The sequence below is a fragment of the Mobula birostris genome, chromosome 3 (genome assembly GCF_030028105.1).
Source record: "Mobula birostris isolate sMobBir1 chromosome 3, sMobBir1.hap1, whole genome shotgun sequence".
NCBI lineage: Eukaryota > Metazoa > Chordata > Chondrichthyes > Myliobatiformes > Myliobatidae > Mobula > Mobula birostris.
In genome coordinates, this window is record NC_092372.1 from 86,973,002 (window position 1) to 86,994,080 (window position 21,079).

Genomic DNA, 21,079 nt, shown 5'->3' on the forward strand with positions numbered 1-21,079 from the left:
TGTGTAATATGCTCGCTTTTTGCTGTTTGTGTGATTTGCTCCCCACCCCCACACACACATTGAGTATTTGATATTTTCTTTAAATGGGTTCCACAGTGTTTCTTCGTTTTGTGGCTGCCTGTAGGAGAGCGAATCTGTACAGATACTTTGATACTAAAAGTACTTTGAAACCTTGAACTTAACTTTGCAGGACAAAGATAAAAACAACACTCCAAAAATTAAGCTAATATACTGGAATACATTGACCATACTTAAAACTAATTGAATGCGTCAAAGTGCTTTTAGGGAAGTATTTCAAAGCATACAAAAGGCAATAGTATATTCAGTGGTGTGGAAGGACAAAGAAATCTTGAAGAGAACAATCCAATTGGAAATAGAAACATAGAAAACCTACAGCACAATACAGGCTCTTCGGCCCACAAAGTTGCGCCAAACATGTCCCTACCTTAGAAATTACTAGGCTTACCCGTAGCCCTCTATTTTTCAAGCTCCATGCACTTATCCAAAAGTTTCTTAAAAGACCCTATTGTATATGCCTCCACGACCATTGCCGGTAGCCCATTCGACGCACTCACCACACTCTGCGTGAAAAAACTTACCCCTGACATCTCTCTGTACCTACTCCCCAGCACCTTAAACCTGTATCCTCTTGTGGCAACCATTTCAGCCCTGGGAAAAAGCCTCCGACTATCCACACAATCAATGCTTCTCATCATCTTATACACCTCTATCAGGTCACCTCTTGTCCTCCAAGAAGAAAAGGCTGAGTTCACTGAACCTGTTTTCATTAGGCATGCTCCCCAATCCAGACAACATCCTTGTAAATCTCCTCTGTACCCTTTCTATGGCTTCCACATCCTTCCTGTAGTGAGGCGACCAGAACTGAGCACAGTACTCCAAGTGGGGTCTGACCAGGGTCCTACATAGCTCCAACATTACCTCTCGGCTCCTAAATTCAATCCTACGATTAATGAAGGCCAATACACTGTATGCCTTCATAACCACACAGTCAACCTGCGCAGCTGCTTTGAGCGTCCTATGGACTCGGACCCCAAGATCCCTCTGATTCTCCACACTGCCAAGAGTCTTAACATTAATACTATATTCTGACATCATATTTGACCTACCAAAATGAACCACTTCACACTTATCTGGGTTGAACTCCATCTGCCACTTCTCAGCTCAGTTTTGCATCTTATCAATATCCTACTGTAACCTCTGACAGCCCTCCACACTATCCACAACACACCCAACCTTTGTGTCATCAGAAAACTTACTAACCCATCCCTCCACTTCCTCATCCAGGTCACTTATAAAAATCACGAAGAGTAGGGGTCCCAGAACAGATCCCTGAGGCACACCACTAGTCACCGACCTCCATGCAGAATATGACCTGTCTACAACCACTCTTTGCCTTCTGTGGGCAAGTCAATTCTGGATCCACAAAGTAATGTTCCCTTGGATCCCATGCCTCCTCACTTTCTCAATAAGCTTTGCATGGGGTACCTCGTCAAATGCCTTGTCGAAATCCATATACACATTTACTGCTCTTCCTTCAATGTGTTTAGTCACATCCTCAAAAAATTCAATCAGGCTCGTAAGGCACGACCTGCCCTTGACAAAGCCATGCTGACTGTTCCTAATCATATTATACCTCTCCAAATGTTCATAAATCCTGCCTCTCAGGATCTTCTCCATCAACTTATCAACCACTGAAGTAAGACTCACTGGTCTATCATTTTCTGGGCTATCTCTACCCTCTTTCTTGAATAAAGGAACAACATCCGCAACCTTCCAATCCTTCAGAACCTCTCCCGTCCCCACTGATGATTCATAGATCATCAGCAGAAGCTCAGCAATCTCCTCCTTCACCTCCCACAGTAGCCTGGGGCACATCTCATTCGGTCCCGGCAACTTGATGCTTTCCAAAAGCTCCAGCACATCCTCTTTCTTAATATCTACATGCTCAAACTTTTCAGTCAGCTGCAAGTCAGCACAATCACCAAGATCTTTTACTATAGTGAATACTGAAGTAAAGTATTCATTAAGTACCTCTATTTCCTTCGGTTCCATACATACTTTCCCACTGTCACACTTTGACAGGACCTATTCTTTCACGTCTTATCCTCTTGCTCTTCACATACTTGTAGAATGCCTTGGGGTTTTCCTTAATCCTGTCCGCCATGGCCTTCTCATGGCCTCTTCTGGCTCTAATTTCCTTTTTAAGCTCCTCCTTCCTGTTAGCCTTATAATCTTTGAGATCTCTAACATTACCTAGCTCTCAGAATCTTATGTAAGCTTATCTTTTCTTCTTGACTAGATTTACAACACCCTTTGTACACCACGGTTCCTGTACCCTACCATAACTTCCCTGTCTCATTGGAACGTACCTAGGCAGAACTCCATACAAATATCCCCTGAACACTTGCCACATTTCTTCTGTACTTTTCCCTGAGAACATCTGTTCCCAATTTAAGCTTCCAATTTCCTGCCTGATAGCCTCATAGTTCCCCTTACTCCAATGAAACGCTTTTCTAACTTGTCGGTTCCTATCCCTCTCCAATGCTATTGTAAAGGAGATAGAATTATGATCACTATCTCCAAAATGCTCTCCCACGGAGAGATCTGACACTTAACCAGGTTAGTTTCCCAATACCAAATCAAGTACAGTCTCTCTTGTAGGCGTATCTACTTATTGTGTCAAGAAACCTTCCTGAACACACCTAACAAACTCCACCCCATCTAAACCCCTTGCTCTAGGGAGATTCCAATTGATATTTGGGAAATTAAAATCTCCCATCACGAAAACTCTGTTATTATTACACCTTTCCAGGATCTGTTTCCCTATCCGCTCCTCGATATCCCTGTAGTGGTAACCATGTGGAAAGATTGGATAAACTTAAGGAGAAACTTGATTGAAATGAATAAAATCATGAGCAGCCTGGACAGAATGAATAGGAAAGAGTTATTGAACACCAAAAGACATAAAAGTAATTTTCTTTTCATCTTACAGGAAGTTGGAACCTGGAAGTATCACACTTTAGGCAATGACAGACAGAAATCACATCACATTTAAAATGTGCATATGATCCCTGCTTCATGGCTGTTAGTGTAATACAAATCTGACCTTACAGAATTATAAATCAGTACTCAGCATTTGAGATAGGGAATAAATTCCATGAGTGGATTTCTTGTGGGGGGGAAAAAAACTAAACAAACAAATTATATATTTCACATTTCACGGATGAGAAAGCTTTGCATTACAGAAAATTGTTATTTTTAGTAAACCAACACTGCCCCCAATAATGTGGGTGTGGCCTGTACTTGGATGTGTGCCTTAGAAGATCCAGCAGAGCTAATAGCCCTGATGCTGAAAGATGCAATCAGGCAGGGAGCTTCCTTCAGACAATGGGCTGAATAGCGGCCAACTGCCTTAAAGTTTTTTATGAAATGGAACAGCCACAAGAACTCCTATATTGCAAATAGCTGAAAGTATCAACTGTCAGGCTAAAACACAGAAGGAAATAATTTTCTTTCACATGCTGGTCAGTTTCAATGTGTTATAAACTACCAGGCTTCTTTGTACACATGGTAAACAAAATATTTTAAAGTCATCGCCAAACCCAGTGATAAAAGGTTATATTTCATTATTTGTTGGTCAATAACAAATGATTTAGAATGGAATTTCATTTTGGCAACGAGACTTAAAGATTAGATTAATTTGAGACTGCATGACAGCTTTTACATAAATACTGAACAAAAAACAGACAAAATCAGAAATAAAAACAGAAGGTGCTGGAGACATTCAAGTCAGTTGTATGTACAGAGTGCAATAAAGTTAAAGGGTTGACAACCCAGATGACTATTTTCTTCAGAACCAAATATTAAACACTAAATAGATACATCAGCCCTTTCAATACAGAAATTATTTAACCAGAGTATCAACAGCACTTTCTGTTTTTACTTTACAATGCAAATTTATTTGGACAATACAGTACATATTTTACAATATTCTTAAAAGCTTTATTGCTAGTTATGCAAGTTTATTTACATTATTACATTTAAAGTCAATATATTTTAGTTCTGTTGAAAGAGTTGACTGGACTGAAGTAAATCTACAGCACTTTGATACTCCAGAGATTCCTTCATGAACTCTTGAAACATTCCTTTAAGCATTTTGAGAGCCTTGGATGCTGTTCTCTTGTAACGCATGTTCAACATTTTGTCAGCTAGGTAATGCAACCATAACACATTTGTATGTGGATTGTAGTCTGCCCAATTGTTACTAAAAAGAAAAAAAAATGGTTTAATAAGAGAAAGGGATGTAGAAACTAAAGAAATATATATTGCTATTTAAGATTAAGAACATGGATATTTCTAATCAACTTGGGAGTGCATGTCTATTATAATTATTCCATAAAAGTTAGTGATTTAAAAGTTTTAATGCAAAATGCATTTCGAGAGTATCATGGATCACCAGAAATCAAAACTGAAGGCTGCTACAGTTGAATCAAAGCAACACACACAAGATGCTGGAGGAACTCAGCAGGCCAGGCAACATCTATAGAAAAGAGTAAACAGCTAATGTTTCAGGCTGAGACCCTTCATCAGGACTGGGGAGAAAAAAGAGACAAGAAGTCAGCATAAGAAGGTGGGGGAAGGGATGAAGAAGTACAAGGTTGTAGATAACAGGTGAAACCTAGAGAGGGGAAGGGGAGAAGTAAAGAGCTGGGAAGTTGGTTGGTGAAAGAGATAAAAGGCTGGAGAAGGGGAAATATGATAGCAGAGGACAGAAGGCCATGGAAAAAAGGGAAAGTGGAGGAGCACCAGAGGGAGGTGATGGGCAGGTAAGGAGATAAGGTGCCATTACATATAAAAAAGGCATGTAAAAAAAAATTAACATTAGTTTGATCAACACCCATCAAAGTTGCTGGTGAACACAGCAGGCAGTGTGAACACAGTTGCAAGTGAACACAGTAAGATCTCTTACTAGCTCTTCCTTCAGTTAGTCCTGACGAAGGGTCTCAGCCCGAAACGTCGACTGTACCTCTTCCTAGGGATGCTGCCTGGCCTGCTGTGTTCACCAGCAACTTTGATGTGTGTTGCTTCAATTTCCAGCATCTGCAGAATTTCTCGTGTTAACATTAGTTTGATGTTCTTTTATGCCAAGCATTTCTCTGATCAGTGGCACTCATTTGAACATTTTATAACCTCAAAACTTAGCTTGAAAATACCGTAAAAATACAAAAACATCTAACAAAGGTGATAATAAACCCACCATTTTTACACGTGGGTTAAATAAGTTGGAAATTATACCACACCAAAACCAGAAAGATCCCGCTCAACATCCAAGGCAATATCCCAGGCTAAGACCAACTCTCAGTAAAATGTTACCCATTTTCTATCAATCTTCTTCTGTATTCAACTGGACTCTTTCTCTGTCAGTGCATCACAAATCATAAACACATTGTTTATTGTTTCTCCCCTGCAACTCAGACACCTTCACCTCCCATTTCCCAATTCCAAACCGTAATGATTTTTCTAAATTATCCCTATCTCAAAAGAACATTCAAAAATGCCCACTGCTGTTCTGACAACTGAACTACCTCAATGCAGTTTCCCACATAACAGGTTATACATTAGAGGTATAACCAGTTTTGAGCTAAAAACAGTAACATAACAAAATGAATACATGCTTTTGATAAATAAAAGTGAAATTATTTCAATATTTTCATTACTCACAGATTTTCTTCCTTCATTTTTCTGTATATATCAAACTGGTAATCTCCTTGTCCATGGAAGAAACTGTCATCAGCGGAAAGATCACAGAAGTACACAACATCTGAGGAGTACAAATTATTTCATGGCAAAAAGTAATGAGTACTGGAAATGCATAATAATTGAGACATTCAAAACATAAACCAGGAGTGATGCTTTCTCTAAGATGCCATTAAAGACTTCAATTTACTTGTGCAGCACAGTCAGATTTGGTGTATTTCCACTCAATGTGTTCTATCAAGTCAGAAGATCACAAAAGTTACATCAGAATATATATAAAATCATGTAGGGCAATTTACCTCATTACATTCATCAGCATTTATTAAATCAATTAACCCTTATTCAAAATTAATTGGTCCTTTTTTTTTTGAATTAGAACCTATGGGTCACAGATCTGTCATTTCCTTTCTACAGTGTAGCTATGACTACCACAAACGTATTGTTGGTTCGTAAGTGCTTTGGCAGCCTCCTGCAATCATTTAATTTGTTATGGAGGCTTTATGTTGGCAGTAGAGAAAAAATTGCAGCAAAATCAACAGCCATTTATCTAAATAACTGATTATCAGCATTTATTTGACTAGTTTGAGACATTTACCAATGTGACAGAGATATCTAAAATGTATATTCCACATAAAGGACACAGTTCCACAACCAAGGTCTCTGGTATTAAAAGCGACAACTCCACACGACAGATAAAATTTAAAAATTGTTAAGAGGCCGAGAGTAAGGGTGGTCACTTAGCTTTGAAACTCAAATTAAATGTGGTATTTCCTTTTTCTGACAAACCTGGACCTAAACATACACAGCACAAATCCAGTTTGTAGATGCTACAAAACCCAAATGTGGAAAATGAGGCAGATCCATTGTAGACGTCAGGAAGGTAGATGAAATTTAATGCCGGTACTATATGTGAGATATGCTGATTGGCAAAAGAAGAATGAGGACAGGGCTTGAGGGTAACCGCAGTTCTGTGCATAAACTTGTTCACTTTGGCAGAGCGACATACTCTGATAAACATATGCTCATTACCATAAAGCTTATTATGCTGAGTGGGTGGGTAAAGAGAAGGTATGACAGGGAAACCTGCAAATCCACAGCCCCCTTTCCATACATCCCACTGAAGAAGAACGAGTTGAGAAGGCTTTTAAAATAACTATGGTATTTAAATATGTTTATTAATAAAGGAATACAAATACCAAAAAAAAGGAATTATTTTTAACATTATTAAAACTGCAGTTGAATTCTGAACACTGAGTACATTTTATTAAGGATGCCAAAGCATTGAAAATGGTGCAGTATAGAGTTGAGGAAGTTCAATGTATGTGGAGAGACACAAGAGGAATGGAGACACAAGAGGCTGCAAGTACGAGAATCCAGTAGGCCAAGCAGCATCAGTGGAGAACAAATTATCCACGTTCAGGTCAAATCCCAGCAGGTGGACTGAGAGTGGAGAGGTAAGATGGCCAGCTTAGAGAAGATAAAGGGTTCAGCAAGAAAGGATTCTGAGGTGATTGGTGAACTGAGGAGGAGTGCAAACAGATGGGCAAATGATTCTCAAAGTACAAAAAGATTTTATTAATGCCTTAAAAATTCTGCTGTTTGACAGTGTAAATTAGAAACCGTTTTCTACTGACAAGCTGGTAACAAAGCAACAGACTGAGGTTACTTGGCAAAGAATTAAAAACAAAACTAGAATTCAAAATGGATTACAATCAAAAGCAGGAATTCTTTAAATATATACAGGCTTCCAGGGAAAGAACAGAGTGCAATCAATATTATATTTTATCACAGGCAAAGTGTTCCCTAAAACTTCTGTGGCATAACATTTTGTATTACTGCTGATCCTCAATAGAACACATCATCTTAGGTGGAACGACTTCTGTGCAATATTGAAACAAGACCCAATGAGGTAGGAAACTCTAGGTTATTCTTTAAGGTGCAGTGAGGCTAGCAGTGTGAGGACTTGGGAGAAAAGTAATTGATGGAAAAAGATAATACAGACATAAAGCACACTCAAATAATGTACAAGATTTCAAAAAAATAGACACAAGCTTAGAGTTATATACATTGTTAAAACTGATCAAACAACTTTCTACCCAATTATCTTAATTTAAATGGTTGGGTAGATTGGTGGGTAGATTGGTAGGTAGTAAGAAAGGAACTGAAGTGCAATAACAAATGCAACCTCTTATTTCAAAATGTAAGCATTCTATTGACCAATGATTACAGCATATGTTTAGTTTAGGTAACTGGTCCCATTTTTTAAAGTCCCATTTTTTGGCCTTGAAGTTCAATAACAAAGCTTCGTCAAGTAAGTACTATAATTATTTTCCCAACAAATATATATCCCTTAACAATAGGTCCCATCAAATATATATCCCTTAACAATAGGTACTCCTGTTTGAGTACTGTTGGGGGGGGACAGCTTGCCCGGGGGAAGCGACAGTGGCCGTGCCTCCGGCACAGAGTCTGGCCCTGTAGCTCAGAAGGGTAGGGCAAGGAAGAGGAGGGCAGTTGTGATAGGGGACTCGATAGTAAGGGGGTCAGATAGGCAATTCTGTGGACGCAGTCCAGAGACCCGGATGGTAGTCTGTCTCCCTGGTGCCAGGGTCCGGGATGTTTCTGATTGTGTCCAAGATATCCTGAAGTGGGAGGGTGAGGAGCCAGAGGTCGTGGTACATATAGGTACCAATGACATTGGTAGGAAAAGGGATGAGGTCCTGAAAGGAGAGTATAGGGAGCTAGGAAGGGAGTTGAGAAAAAGGACAGCAAAGGTAGTAATCTCGGGATTACTGCCTGTGCCCCGCGACAGTGAGAGTAGGAATGCGATGAGGTGGAGCATAAATGCGTGGCTGAGGGATTGGAGCAGGGGGCAGGGATTCAAGTTTTTGGATCATTGGGACCTCTTTTGGCGCAGGCGTGACCTGTATAAAAAGGACGGGTTACACTTGAATCCTAGGGGGACCAATATCCTGGCAGGGAGATTAGCGAGGGCTACTGAGGTGACTTTAAACTAGAATGGTTGGGGGCTGGGAATCAAATTAAAGAGGCTAGGCGTGAGGAGGTTAGTTCACAACAGGGGGATGGGAACCAGTGCAGAGAGACAGAGGGGTGTAAAGTGAGGGTAGAAGCAAAAAGTACCAAGGAGAAAAGTGAAAGTGGCAGGCCGACAAATCCAGGGCAAGCATTAAAAAGGGCCACTTTTCAACATAATTGTATAAGGGCTAAGAGAGTTGTAAAAGAGCGCCTGAAGGCTTTGTGTGTCAATGCAAGGAACATTCGTAATAAGGTGGATGAATTGAAAGTGCAGATTGTTATTAATGATTATGATATAGTTGGGATCACAGAGACATGGCTCCAGGGTGACCAAGGATGGGAGCTCAACGTTCAGGGATATTCAATATTCAGGAGGGATAGACATGAAGGAAGGGGAGGTGGGGTGGCATTGCTGGTTAAAGAAGAGATTAACACAATAGAAAGGAAGGACATAAGCCGGGAAGATGTGGAATCGATATGGGTAGAGCTGCGTAACACTAAGGGGCAGAAGACGCTGGTGGGAGTTGTGTACAGGCCACCTAACAGTAGTAGTGAGGTCGGAGATGGTATTAAACAGGAAATTAGAAATGTGTGCAATAAAGGAACAGCAGTTATAATGGGTGACTTCAATCTACATGTAGATTGGGTGAACCAAATTGGTAAAGGTGCTGAGGAAGAGGATTTCTTGGAATGTATGCGGGATGGTTTTTTGAACCAACATGTCGAGGAACCAACTAGAGAGCAGGCTATTCTGGACTGGGTTTTGAGCAATGAGGAAGGGTTAATTAGCGATCTTGTCGTGAGAGGCCCTTTGGGTAAGAGTGACCATAATATGGTGGAATTCTTCATTAAGATGGAGAGTGACATAGTTAATTCAGAAACAAAGGTTCTGAACTTAAAGAGGGGTAACTTTGAAGGTATGAGACGTGAATTAGCTAAGATAGACTGGCAAATGACACTTAAAGGATTGACGGTGGATATGCAATGGCAAGCATTTAAAGGTTGCATGGATGAACTACAATTGTTCATCCCAGTTTGGCAAAAGAATAAATCAAGGAAGGTAGTGCACCCGTGGCTGACAAGAGAAATTAGGGATAGTATCAATTCCAAAGAAGCAGCATACAAATTAGCCAGAGAAAGTGGCTCACCTGAGGACTGGGAGAAATTCAGAGTTCAGCAGAGGAGGACAAAGGGCTTAATTAGGAAGGGGAAAAAAGATTATGAGAGAAAACTGGCAGGGAACATAAAAACAGACTGTAAAAGCTTTTATAGGTATGTAAAAAGGAAAAGACTGGTAAAGACAAATGTAGGTCCCCTACAGACAGAAACAGGTGAACTGATTATGGGGAGCAAGGACATGGCAGACCAATTGAATAATTACTTTGGTCTGTCTTCACTAAGGAGGACATAAATAATCTTCCAGAAATAGTAGGGGACAGAGGGTCCAGTGAGATGGAGGAACTGAGCGAAATACTTGTTAGTAGGGAAGTGGTGTTAGGTAAATTGAAGGGATTGAAGGCAGATAAATCCCCAGGGCCAGATGGTCTGCATCCTAGACTGCTTAAGGAAGTAGCCCAAGAAATAGTGGATGCATTAGTGATAATTTTTCAAAACTCGTTAGATTCTGGACTAGTTCCTGAGGATTGGAGGGTGGCTAATGTAACCCCACTTTTTAAAAAAGGAGGGAGAGAGAAACCGGGGAATTATAGACCGGTTAGCCTAACCTCGGTGGTGGGGAAACTGCTGGAGTCAGTTATCAAAGATGTGATAACAGCACATTTGGAAAGCGGTGAAATCATCGGACAAAGTCAACATGGATTTGTGAAGGGAAAATCATGTCTGACGAATCTCATAGAATTTTTTGAGGATGTAACTAGTAGAGTGGATAGGGGGGAACCAGTGGATGTGGTATATTTGGATTTTCAAAAGGCTTTTGACAAGGTCCCACACAGGAGATTAGTGTGCAAACTTAAAGCACATGGTATTGGGGGTAAGGTATTGATCTGGATGGAGAATTGGTTAGCAGACAGGAAGCAAAGAGTGGGAATAAACGGGACCTTTTCAGAATGGCAGGCGGTGACTAGTGGGGTACCGCAAGGCTCAGTGCTGGGACCCCAGTTGTTTACAATATATATTAATGACTTGGATGAGGGAATTAAATGCAGCATCTCCAAGTTTGCGGATCACACGAAGCTGGGTGGCAGTGTTAGCTGTGAGGAGGATGCTGAGAGGATGCAGAGTGACTTGGATAGGTTGGGTGAGTGGGCAAATTCATGGCAGATGCAATTTAATGTGGATAAATGTGAAGTTATCCACTTTGGTAGCAAAAATAGGAAAACAGATTATTATCTGAATGGTGGCCGATTAGGAAAAGGGGAGGTGCAACGAGACCTGGGTGTCATTATACACCAGTCATTGAAAGTGGGCATGCAGGTACAGCAGGCGGTGAAAAAGGCGAATGGTATGCTGGCATTTATAGCGAGAGGATTCGAGTACAGGAGCAGGGAGGTACTACTGCAGTTGTATAAGGCCTTGGTGAGACCACACCTGGAGTATTGTGTGCAGTTTTGGTCCCCTAATCTGAGGAAAGACATCCTTGCCATAGAGGGAGTACAAAGAAGGTTCACCAGATTGATTCCTGGGATGGCAGGACTTTCATATGAAGAAAGACTGGATGAACTGGGCTTGTACTCGTTGGAATTTAGAAGATTGAGGGGGGATCTGATTGAAACGTATAAAATCCTAAAGGGATTGGACAGGCTAGATGCAGGAAGATTGTTCCCGATGTTGGGGAAGTCCAGAACGAGGGGTCACAGTTTGAGGATAAAGGGGAAGCCTTTTAGGACCGAGATTAGGAAAAACTTCTTCACTCAGAGAGTGGTGAATCTGTGGAATTCTCTGCCACAGGAAGCAGTTGAGGCCAGTACATTGGCTATATTTAAGAGGGAGTTAGATATGGCCCTTGTGGCTACGGGGATCAGGGGGTATGGAGGGAAGGCTGGGGCGGGGTTCTGAGTTGGATGATCAGCCATGATCATAATAAATGGCAGTGCAGGCTCGAAGGGCCGAATGGCCTACTCCTGCACCTATTTTCTATGTTTCTATGATGCATCTTATGTTGGGGTGGAGTGGTTTTAACTTTTTCTGCAGTGCTGCTTCATAAGGTTTTACTGTATTGTCAGAAATAATATTCATTCCAACTAAGTGAGAAAATATAGTTTGCCATCTAGTTCTGAATAAGCAATGGGTACTATCATAAACAATGATAAACATGACTATTCTTGCTCACTGAACTTGGGAATATCAAGTGAGACAAGTACATGGACAATAATCTCTAAGTTTTGACAATTAATCTTCACATCCAAACTGCCTTTCAAGCAAATGACAATGCTTTGTGTAAATAGCTTGAAAATAAAACCTGCCAATATAAATTACAATCTTAAAATGTTTTACATCTTTGAGAACATTAAGGTTTAACAGGACTGTACACAGGCTTGTATTAAACCCTCATTCCTGGCTTTGTTATATTTAAGCAATATAAAGTTAACATTAAACTAAAAGCTACTTTCAATGTTTCTAATTTTCAAGTTAGGATTAGGAACATGAAAAAACTATGTTCAATTGATGAACAAAAAAGCATTATTTAATACAAATGCACAGTTTTTACCGTACACAATTTAACATTACTAACCTTTGCCCATTCTTGATAGGGTATAATCAATTATGTGAGCTACATATCCATGGGTGTTAACATTGAAAGTCTTCCCACACAACTTGTATTCAACTTCTTTGGTGCTGGTTTTCCTGATAAGAACATTACCCCAGTGCAAGTCTCTGAAATTGAATTTTAGGAATTAATTGCACAATTAACATTAAAAAAAACAGTTGCAGCTTTTAAAAATATTCAAGCTCCAAAATTCCGGAGGTAGAAAGGAGGATTCAATGCAATTCCAGCAAGGAAACCACAAAATGATGCAAAATCAAGAACTTCCATCCGATATCAATTTCCACAAATGGTAATTCAAAAAAAAGGACAGAGAGCTTTTGTTCCAACCGTTCGCTCAGATTTGGAGGGTCAGGAGCTACCAACGGAATAAAATGCAGTTTTGCTCAGGGGTGGTACAGCCTTCCAACCAAGTGTTGCTGATATCAATTTTAAACTACAGCCATTGCAGAAATCAGCACATCAGATACTTGTGTCTTGGATTTTTCACCTGCTGTATTTCAGCACCATGCCACACTAATTTTAGCAGATCAAATGCAGGAACCCAGGCCTTGCCTTACTCTTCTACCCCAGCCTTACTCCTCTATCTCTGCAACAGGCTTCAGCTTTACAACCTCATATCTCTGTACTTCTTCCATTCTAGCCTGTAGCACAGTCTAATTTCAATTAACCTATGACAACCCTTTCATCACATATTTAAGTCCAAAACTTGGAAGTAACCTCAAGTCTCTTGGCCTCCATCTCTCCTCTAAATTATTTTTCTAAACTTTTCCAGAGACCTAATACATTTATGGCTTAAATTTTGTAAAATGAATTACCTTGGTCAATTTCTGTACTATACTAAAGACACAACATAGATAACTTTTGTTCTTTTGTAATTTTTGGTAGGGAAGTACAGAAGTAAATATGTTACTAAGTTAGAATTCCATGGTTTCACATTGCTTTAAATGGCAATTTAAGATCACAAATCATCAATGCTTATTCAGAAACACTGTCATCACCTATGAAAAGACAAATATAGGATTTAAGAGCAAACATTCTAAGCTCATTTCATGAACAGAACCAGCCATCAGCACAATGAGGATAATGCACAAAACATTTGGAATAACTCTGAATTTATGAAGGGAAACTCCGAATATCTGAGGAAAGGAAAAAAATGCCAAGCAATGGCTGTTATATTCACAGGTACTATAGATCAGTGCCTTTGGCTGTTACGGTAAGCAATTGGATTATAAATGACTTTCCTAGCACTAATATATATTCACTACGGTCCTCAATATCCTTGTCACAGAAAATCAAGTCACTGAACTAAACCCACACCTTCAAGATATAATTCACATGCCCCAAGAATATTGAAGTCCATTTTTAGTCTTGTCTTCTTATTTTGCAAAGGTTAGTGCAAGATTCTTCCTTCCTCCACACCATTACCTGTGCTCAAAATTTAAAGTAGTTTCAGCTACAGCCAAGGATGCAGTTACTTGATGTAGTATACTTCTTGCTTCTTCAAGGGAAGGTATCTGTAGGAATAGGATGATGTTGTGAATTCAATAAAGAGGAACAGCTACAGTAACAGCAGAATTTTAATAAATTTGATGTAAGTATTAAAAATACCTTTGTTCTCATACTTTCTAGATCACATCCACCATATTCAAATTCAAAAATAATGTAAAGTTGGTCATTCTGCAATTCATCTAGGAAAGAGAATGCATTTCACTGTACATTGTTAAAGACTTTTAATAACTTCAGGAATTAAGACAATTAAGCCGTTACACCATTAAATAATTATTTTTTAAACTCTGAAAAATAACTTAAAGTTTAAGTTCGCAAACATGAGGAAATCTGCAGATGCTGGAAATTCAAGCAACACACACAAAATGCTGGTGGAACGCAGCAGGACAGACAGCATCCATAGGAAGGAGCACAGTCAAAGTTTCAGGCCGAGACCCTTCGTCAGGACTCAAATTAATATTTAAGTTTTAAATTGATGATTTAGAAGAGGTTAGTACAAACATAAAATCTTTGATATTATTAACCAGCTTTATTGAGCAGAAATTGAAAAATCCTTCTCTTTGAGATTTACAAGGATGTCGCCTGGATTGGGGAGCATGCTTTATGAGATTAGGTTGAGTGAACTCGGCCTTTTTTCTTTGGAGCGATGGAGAATGAGAGGTGACCTGATAACGGTGTATAAGATGATGAGAGGCATTGATCATGTGGATAGTCAAAGGCTTTTTCCCAGGTCTGAAATTGCTAGCACAAGAGAGCACAGTTTTAAGGTGCTTGGAAGTAGGTACAGAGGTGATGTCAGGGGTGTTTTTTTTTAAAAAAAACGCAGAGAGTGGTGAGTGCGTGGAATGGGCTGCCGGCGACGGTGGTGGAGGTGGATACGATAGGGTCTTTTAAGAGATTCCTGGATAGGTACATGGAGCTTAGAAGAATAGAGGGCTATGGGTAACCCTAGGTAATTTCTGAGGCAAGGACATGTTCGGCACAGCTTTTATAAGGGTGGACAGAGCCAATGTGCTTTGGAATCAAGATCGAATTTTTAGATATCCAAGTCAAAATAAAATTAAGAAATTTTCTACAATATGGTTATGATTTTATGAGATGCTCATAGCATTGTTCCAGGAGTTTCTCAAGGGCAATGACCAAAGCATAACCACCTTCAACTGTTTCAGCTATTATCCATTGCAAGGAGAAAGTGAGTTGTTTGTTAATTCCAACAAAAGTTAATTCCATCTGATGCAACATTGAATTCAATTTAAACTGTTAGTTCTATCGCACCATGGCATTTCTGGGTTTCGCATAACGCAGGCTTGGATACAACATGTTATTGGAACGACAAGGACAAAAATAAATGAAAAATTGAAAAACATTTTATCAAAAGGAAAATACAAACAATTAAGGTCGAAGATTGTAAGCAAATGAAAAGAGTTTTCAGTGGCATCTACATTGACAGAACAAGTGTGTAAGAGCATGAGGCGAGGATAAGGAAACTTACAAGTTATGCACTCCTAGTTGATGCCCAAAACAAAATAAATGTTAAGAATATAGGTGGGTGTTAGGAAAGGGAAAATTAAGACTTGAGAATTAAGGAAACATGCAAGATTAAGTTACAATGTAGGGAATAAACTGGTTGAGCACGTTTTGTGCTATAATAAACTGGTTGAGCACGTTTGTGCTGTAATACTTTACATCAATTTTCCCCATGAATATTAGCTGTGATGGAGAATGAAATTATATTTGCCAAAGTGAGTGATGAGCACTAGCATAGATAGGCATCATGGTTGGTATGAATGATTTGAGCTGAAAAACTCAGTTTCTGTGGTGTACATTTCTATGCTAACATTAGGTGTGAGAAGTCCTGATTTGGAAAAAATGGGCTTCATTTGCTAATTGACCCTCCCATCCTCTGAATTTATTGGATACCAATAATGACATGAAGCAATTAGGATATTCTTTACACAAAGTTTGCAATTGACTTTCAGAAAGTTACAAGGGAGTTTTGTGTGTCTGTTTCAGCAGTTTAGTCATATTTATTCTCAAATGTACCAAAATACTTGAGTGCAAAGACTCATTTTGCAGCATTTTAGAATGAGCAAATACTATTCTTACCTGGGCGATCGTTCTCAGAAGTCTTGATTTGATTATACTTATCCCAAGCTTTAAGTAGCTCTGGAGGGTAAGAATCTTTGATACAATGCACACTATAAAACAAGAACTCTAATTGGCTTTAAGCAGTTACACAAAACAAGTATCATAATTTAGGTCAAACAGACCAGATACAAAGCACCAAGTATAAGTAGCTAAAAACATTACCAAAGTATGCTTACAATTAGCATGGAAGAAGCAGGGACTGTTTTCCATACTCCTGGATTTGAAGGGTCACTAGGTTGTCTGGAGGAGTGCTTAACTCATTCCAAACTTGCTACATTAAAACCCACAAAAAACACTGTTGGAATTCCTGGGAATACAGGCCATTTCTCTGGCCTGGACCCAATGTCAGCTGCATGGCCAAATGTGTAGTGGCGTATCAGAGGTTGCCCCTTTTTCCTGCTCTCCTGCCACAATAGCCATAGAACTTGAAATTTAGATTTCAATATTCTTAAAAGTTATGTGCTGACAGCTACACAGGCGATTTGCTAATGGTCAAATGTTAAACGCTTCTAAATGTGTGTATATAATGGGATACCAAAGCAAAATGACCAGAGGACTAAAAAATTGCAAAAGTCACTCCACTAAGAGGAGAGGGAGAGAAAAGACAAATTATAGGCTGATTAGCCTGACTTTGGTTGGTAATATTTTTGTTAAGGATGAGGTTTCAAGATAGTAGGATGCAAATGATATAAAAATTTTACACGATACAAATGTACTTGCTGGAGTTTAGAAGGATAAGGGAAGCCTATCAATATTCAAAGGCCTGGTTAGAGTGGGCAAGGAAAGGATGCTTCCAGTAGTGGGACGAAAGAGCACAGCCTCAGAATAAAAGGGTATTCTATTCTAACAGAGGAGGAGGAATTTCTTTAGACAGAGTGGTGAATCAGGTGAATTCATTGCCATAGATGGCTGTGGTGACCAAGTCATTGAGATTTTTTTTTCACGGTAACACGTCGAAGCTGCACCCTCTCTAACATGCTGGTAGAGAGAGTTTTATTTGGGTTTTTAGCGCTTATTTGGCTTATTTTATTTGGATTTTTTACATCCCGACACGCGGGACAGAAGCATGGTCGCATTGTTCATTCCAGGGACCAGCTGCTTGCGCTAATACCGGCCGGTTTAGCAAGCAGAGCGCCGGACACTCCTGCTGAAATCTGGAGGAAAACACATAGAGGATGCAGAGGGGGAATCACAAAATTGAGGAAAGAGGCCCAGGTCGAGACAACAGAGACTTATGGAGAAGAGTTCGGTGGGTAATAAAATGGACGAGTTCACGGCGCTAGCCAGGCGTCAGAGAACATTTCAGGAGTGCACTGTTATGTGTTTCACTGGAACGGGGCTGCACGAGGACATACCCGATCAAAACTTCTCCATGGACGGCTTCCAGACCGTTCGGGGTGACCGGAAGTGCACTGAGAGCGGTAAGCGTAAAGGAGTTGGGTGCTTACTGTTCTGGTTAACAACAGATGGTGCAATCCGGGTCATATTACGATCGAGGAACGTGTTTGTAGACCGAATATTGAACTTTTTACTGTTGGACATCGGCCACATTCCACCGAGATTCAACACTGGGCGGCACGGGAGGTCGTTCCTGCCTGTGGCCATCGAACTTGCAGCTCCTCCCGGGGACGGTCAGACACCCTGAGCCAATAGACTGATCCTGGACTTTTTCCCCCATCTGGCATAGTTTGCATTTTGTTGTTTGATTGTTTGTGGTTTTTGTATTGCTATATTTATGCTCTATTCTTGGTTGGTGCGGCTGTAACGAAACCCAATTTCCCTCGGGATCAATAGTGTATATCTATCTATCTATGTTTAAAACATAGGTTGATAGCTTCTTGGTTAGTAAGGGTGTCAAAGGTTATGGGGAGAAGGCAGCAGAATGTGGCTGAGATGGAAAAATAAATCAGCTATGATCAAAAAGCAGAACAGACTCGATGGGCCTAATTCTGTTCCTATGTCTTTTAGTCTCATAAATGCAACTTATTTTGGAGAAACACACAAAATACTGGAGAATCTCAGTAGGTCAGGCAGCTTCTATGGAAATGAACAGTTGTCGTTTCGGGCCAAGACACTTCATTAAGACTGGATGGATCTCAGTCCAAAACAGTGAATATTTGTTCATTTTCAAAGATGCTACCTGACTTTCTGAGTTCCTCCAGCATTTTGTGCTGCTCTGGATTTCCAGCATCTGTGGGATCTCATGTTTATTGTTTGAAAGACATTCAGTTTAAACGACATTATAACCTTCAAACAGAAACTGTCACAAGATAAATAACTTAATTTCAGGGCAGTCAACTACTCATCAGTTAAAAGAAAATTTTGAAGACAAGCAGGGACAAAATTAATTCTCACATGGTTTAATCAATTATAGCCAGTCGGGATTTGTTCAAGGTCAATGGTGTTTGATTACTTGAGCACTTTGATGAGGTTACAATGTGATAGTTTTTCCTTTATTCATCTATGCCTCACTGTAATGTCTGTATGTTTTACCCCTGCCTAACTACTTTGAAATTGTGATGCTGGGCCACGTCTTGCAAACCATTGCATTTTGTATATTGAAAAGAACTCAATTAATGTTAGTAAGTTCCAGATTTTGAACCGGTAGTGATGATGGGACAATAATAGTTTCCCTTCAGGATTTTGTGCAAGTTACAGGAAATATTTCCGACAATGCCATTTTCACATGCATGACTTCCTCAATCTTCTAGATGCCAGATGTCATGCATTTGAAGCAATTTTGTGAGTGTCTTGGAGATGGCACATAAATTGCACCTCTGATCCAGCAGGACTGGAGGAAGTGACAGTTTAAAATGGAGGAGTGGATGCCCATTAAATGGGTATATTGTCTTAGATGGCACTGAGCTTTCCATGTACTGTTAGAGCATGAGCAAACAGGAAATATTCCATCATGTTCTTGACTTGCATGTTACAAATTGTGTAAAGACTTGAGTTGCATGGTAAGTGACTCATAATGAGATGATAAAAGTTCTGATCCATCCTTCAAATCACGGTATGTGTATAGTTGGCTCAGTTTAACTGTTCGATGATGATCCTAAAAATATTGATGGTGATGACCTTAGTGATAGTAATTTCATTAAACGTCAAGACGATTTGTGTTGGAGATGGTCATTCCAGACATGAAGTTTAACTCTACAATTACCCCTGAACATTATTCAAGTTTTACTGCTTACAGATATGGCTTGCCTTTAACACAAATTGGTGAAAACACCAATGCGCAGGAATGGAAAAGTCTATAGAAAGTGGTGGATACAGCCCAGTCCATCACAGTCAAAGCCCTCCCCACCACTGAGAACACTTACAAGTAGTATGCCCTCTTCTCGCTACTATGATTGGACAGGAGGTACAGGAGCCTTAGGTCCCACACCACCAGGTTCAGGAACAGTTATTAAGCAACAACCATCAGGCTACTGAACGAGATCACTGCAATAGTGAGAAACAATATTACTCAGAATAACCCTCCTCCTTTCAACTTATCCTTCCAAAACTTCAAATACTCCTGACCAGCCTGAATCACCTTGCAACAATTCTATGAACCATCAGATCACAATTTTTTTTTAAATTGTGTCATTGTTCAGCTCTGTCCTTTACTGACAATGTTATCCTACTAACATTGCTTTGCACTATTTACCTTTTTTGTCTTCAAATTTGCCCCCAAACCTAAATCCCTATCTTTTATTTCCAATTTAGTTTTTTTTCCACTTTGGATTCTACTTTTAGACTCCAAATCTCCTGACAATTTAGTCCAAAACCTCCTCAGCAACTTTAACAAAACCCCTCTGTGACAACATTACTCCCATTCCTGATGGAGTGCAGCTAATATGGCTTGTTGAGATCCCATTACCCATCAAAATGCTCTCAATACAACAGAAACCTAATGCACACACCTCCTCCCACACATATCTCCAGTCACACATTCATCTGCTCAGAGTATCCAGAGGTTGCAAGTTTTGAAATGCTACTCTTTAAAAACGCTATTCTTAGTTCCCTGAAATGTTTACAGGATGCATCTATCATCCCAAATATGTCAAAGGCACCAATATGGACCACAACCTCTGGCTGATCATGCTCCTTTAACAAAATACCCTGCAATTATGTACAAACTACAAAATTAGTTAAGGATAGAAAGTTATGCATAATGGTAAACTAATGGTTAACTTTTGGACTGGAGGTCACGTCCTTAAGGGATCGTAATGGAATTACTGTGACTTTGACTTTCCCCTTCTATACCCAAGACAGAACAAAAAAAATACACCTACATTTGGAGAAAACATTAAACAAAAACATAGTAAACAGCAAGAAGCATAGTTCCAGATATTAGGCAAAGCTAAAGAGACTGTCAAAATAGGTAGATTTGACCAGGAAATGTGAAGTGATATGTATATTTTGGTTAGAATAACAAATAAAGGCTATGTAAACTAAATGGGACAACATTAGTGAGAATTTGAAATGGGAAGATCTGGGGTAGCGCGTAGACATATATTTAAAAGGCAGAAGAATAAATCACAGGCCATAGTTAACTAAGATATTGCACTTTTGGTTAACTATACTGATAAAAGTGAGACAGGTCAAATAGCCTTTAACAGTACAACAAAATTCCATTATCTTATCAGAGAAATCCATTTAATTCCTCCCTTGCTGATTAAGCAAATCAATTTATTAACAAAGCTAATTTGTCAATTGCACTTTATTTTCTGAGAAATATGTGTCAACTTCATTAACCAAAACAATGTACTGATTGATGAGCAACTGCAATCACAAACATACAGTACATCTACTGATTGGTGTGTGATTACAATCAGTTCTTTTGATATAAATGTCAAGAAAGAGAAACAAGATGAAGTAGGTTGGCATTAATATCAT

At 39.6% G+C, this 21,079-nt stretch overlaps 1 protein-coding gene across 1 annotated transcript in view; it reads right to left on the minus strand.

Annotated features, from left to right (window-relative positions):
* Positions 1-218: 218 nt before the first annotated feature.
* haspin (histone H3 associated protein kinase) overlaps positions 219-21,079 on the minus strand; it is a 79,633-nt gene continuing 58,772 nt past the window's right edge. The window contains exons 10-15 of the mRNA XM_072254396.1: positions 16,154-16,245; positions 14,150-14,229; positions 13,967-14,055; positions 12,506-12,648; positions 5,743-5,842; positions 219-4,285 (exon numbers count right to left, since the gene is read on the minus strand). Coding sequence (XP_072110497.1) covers positions 4,078-4,285; positions 5,743-5,842; positions 12,506-12,648; positions 13,967-14,055; positions 14,150-14,229; positions 16,154-16,245 — 712 coding nt within the window. The 3' untranslated portion in view covers positions 219-4,077. The remainder of the gene's footprint in view (positions 4,286-5,742; positions 5,843-12,505; positions 12,649-13,966; positions 14,056-14,149; positions 14,230-16,153; positions 16,246-21,079) is intronic.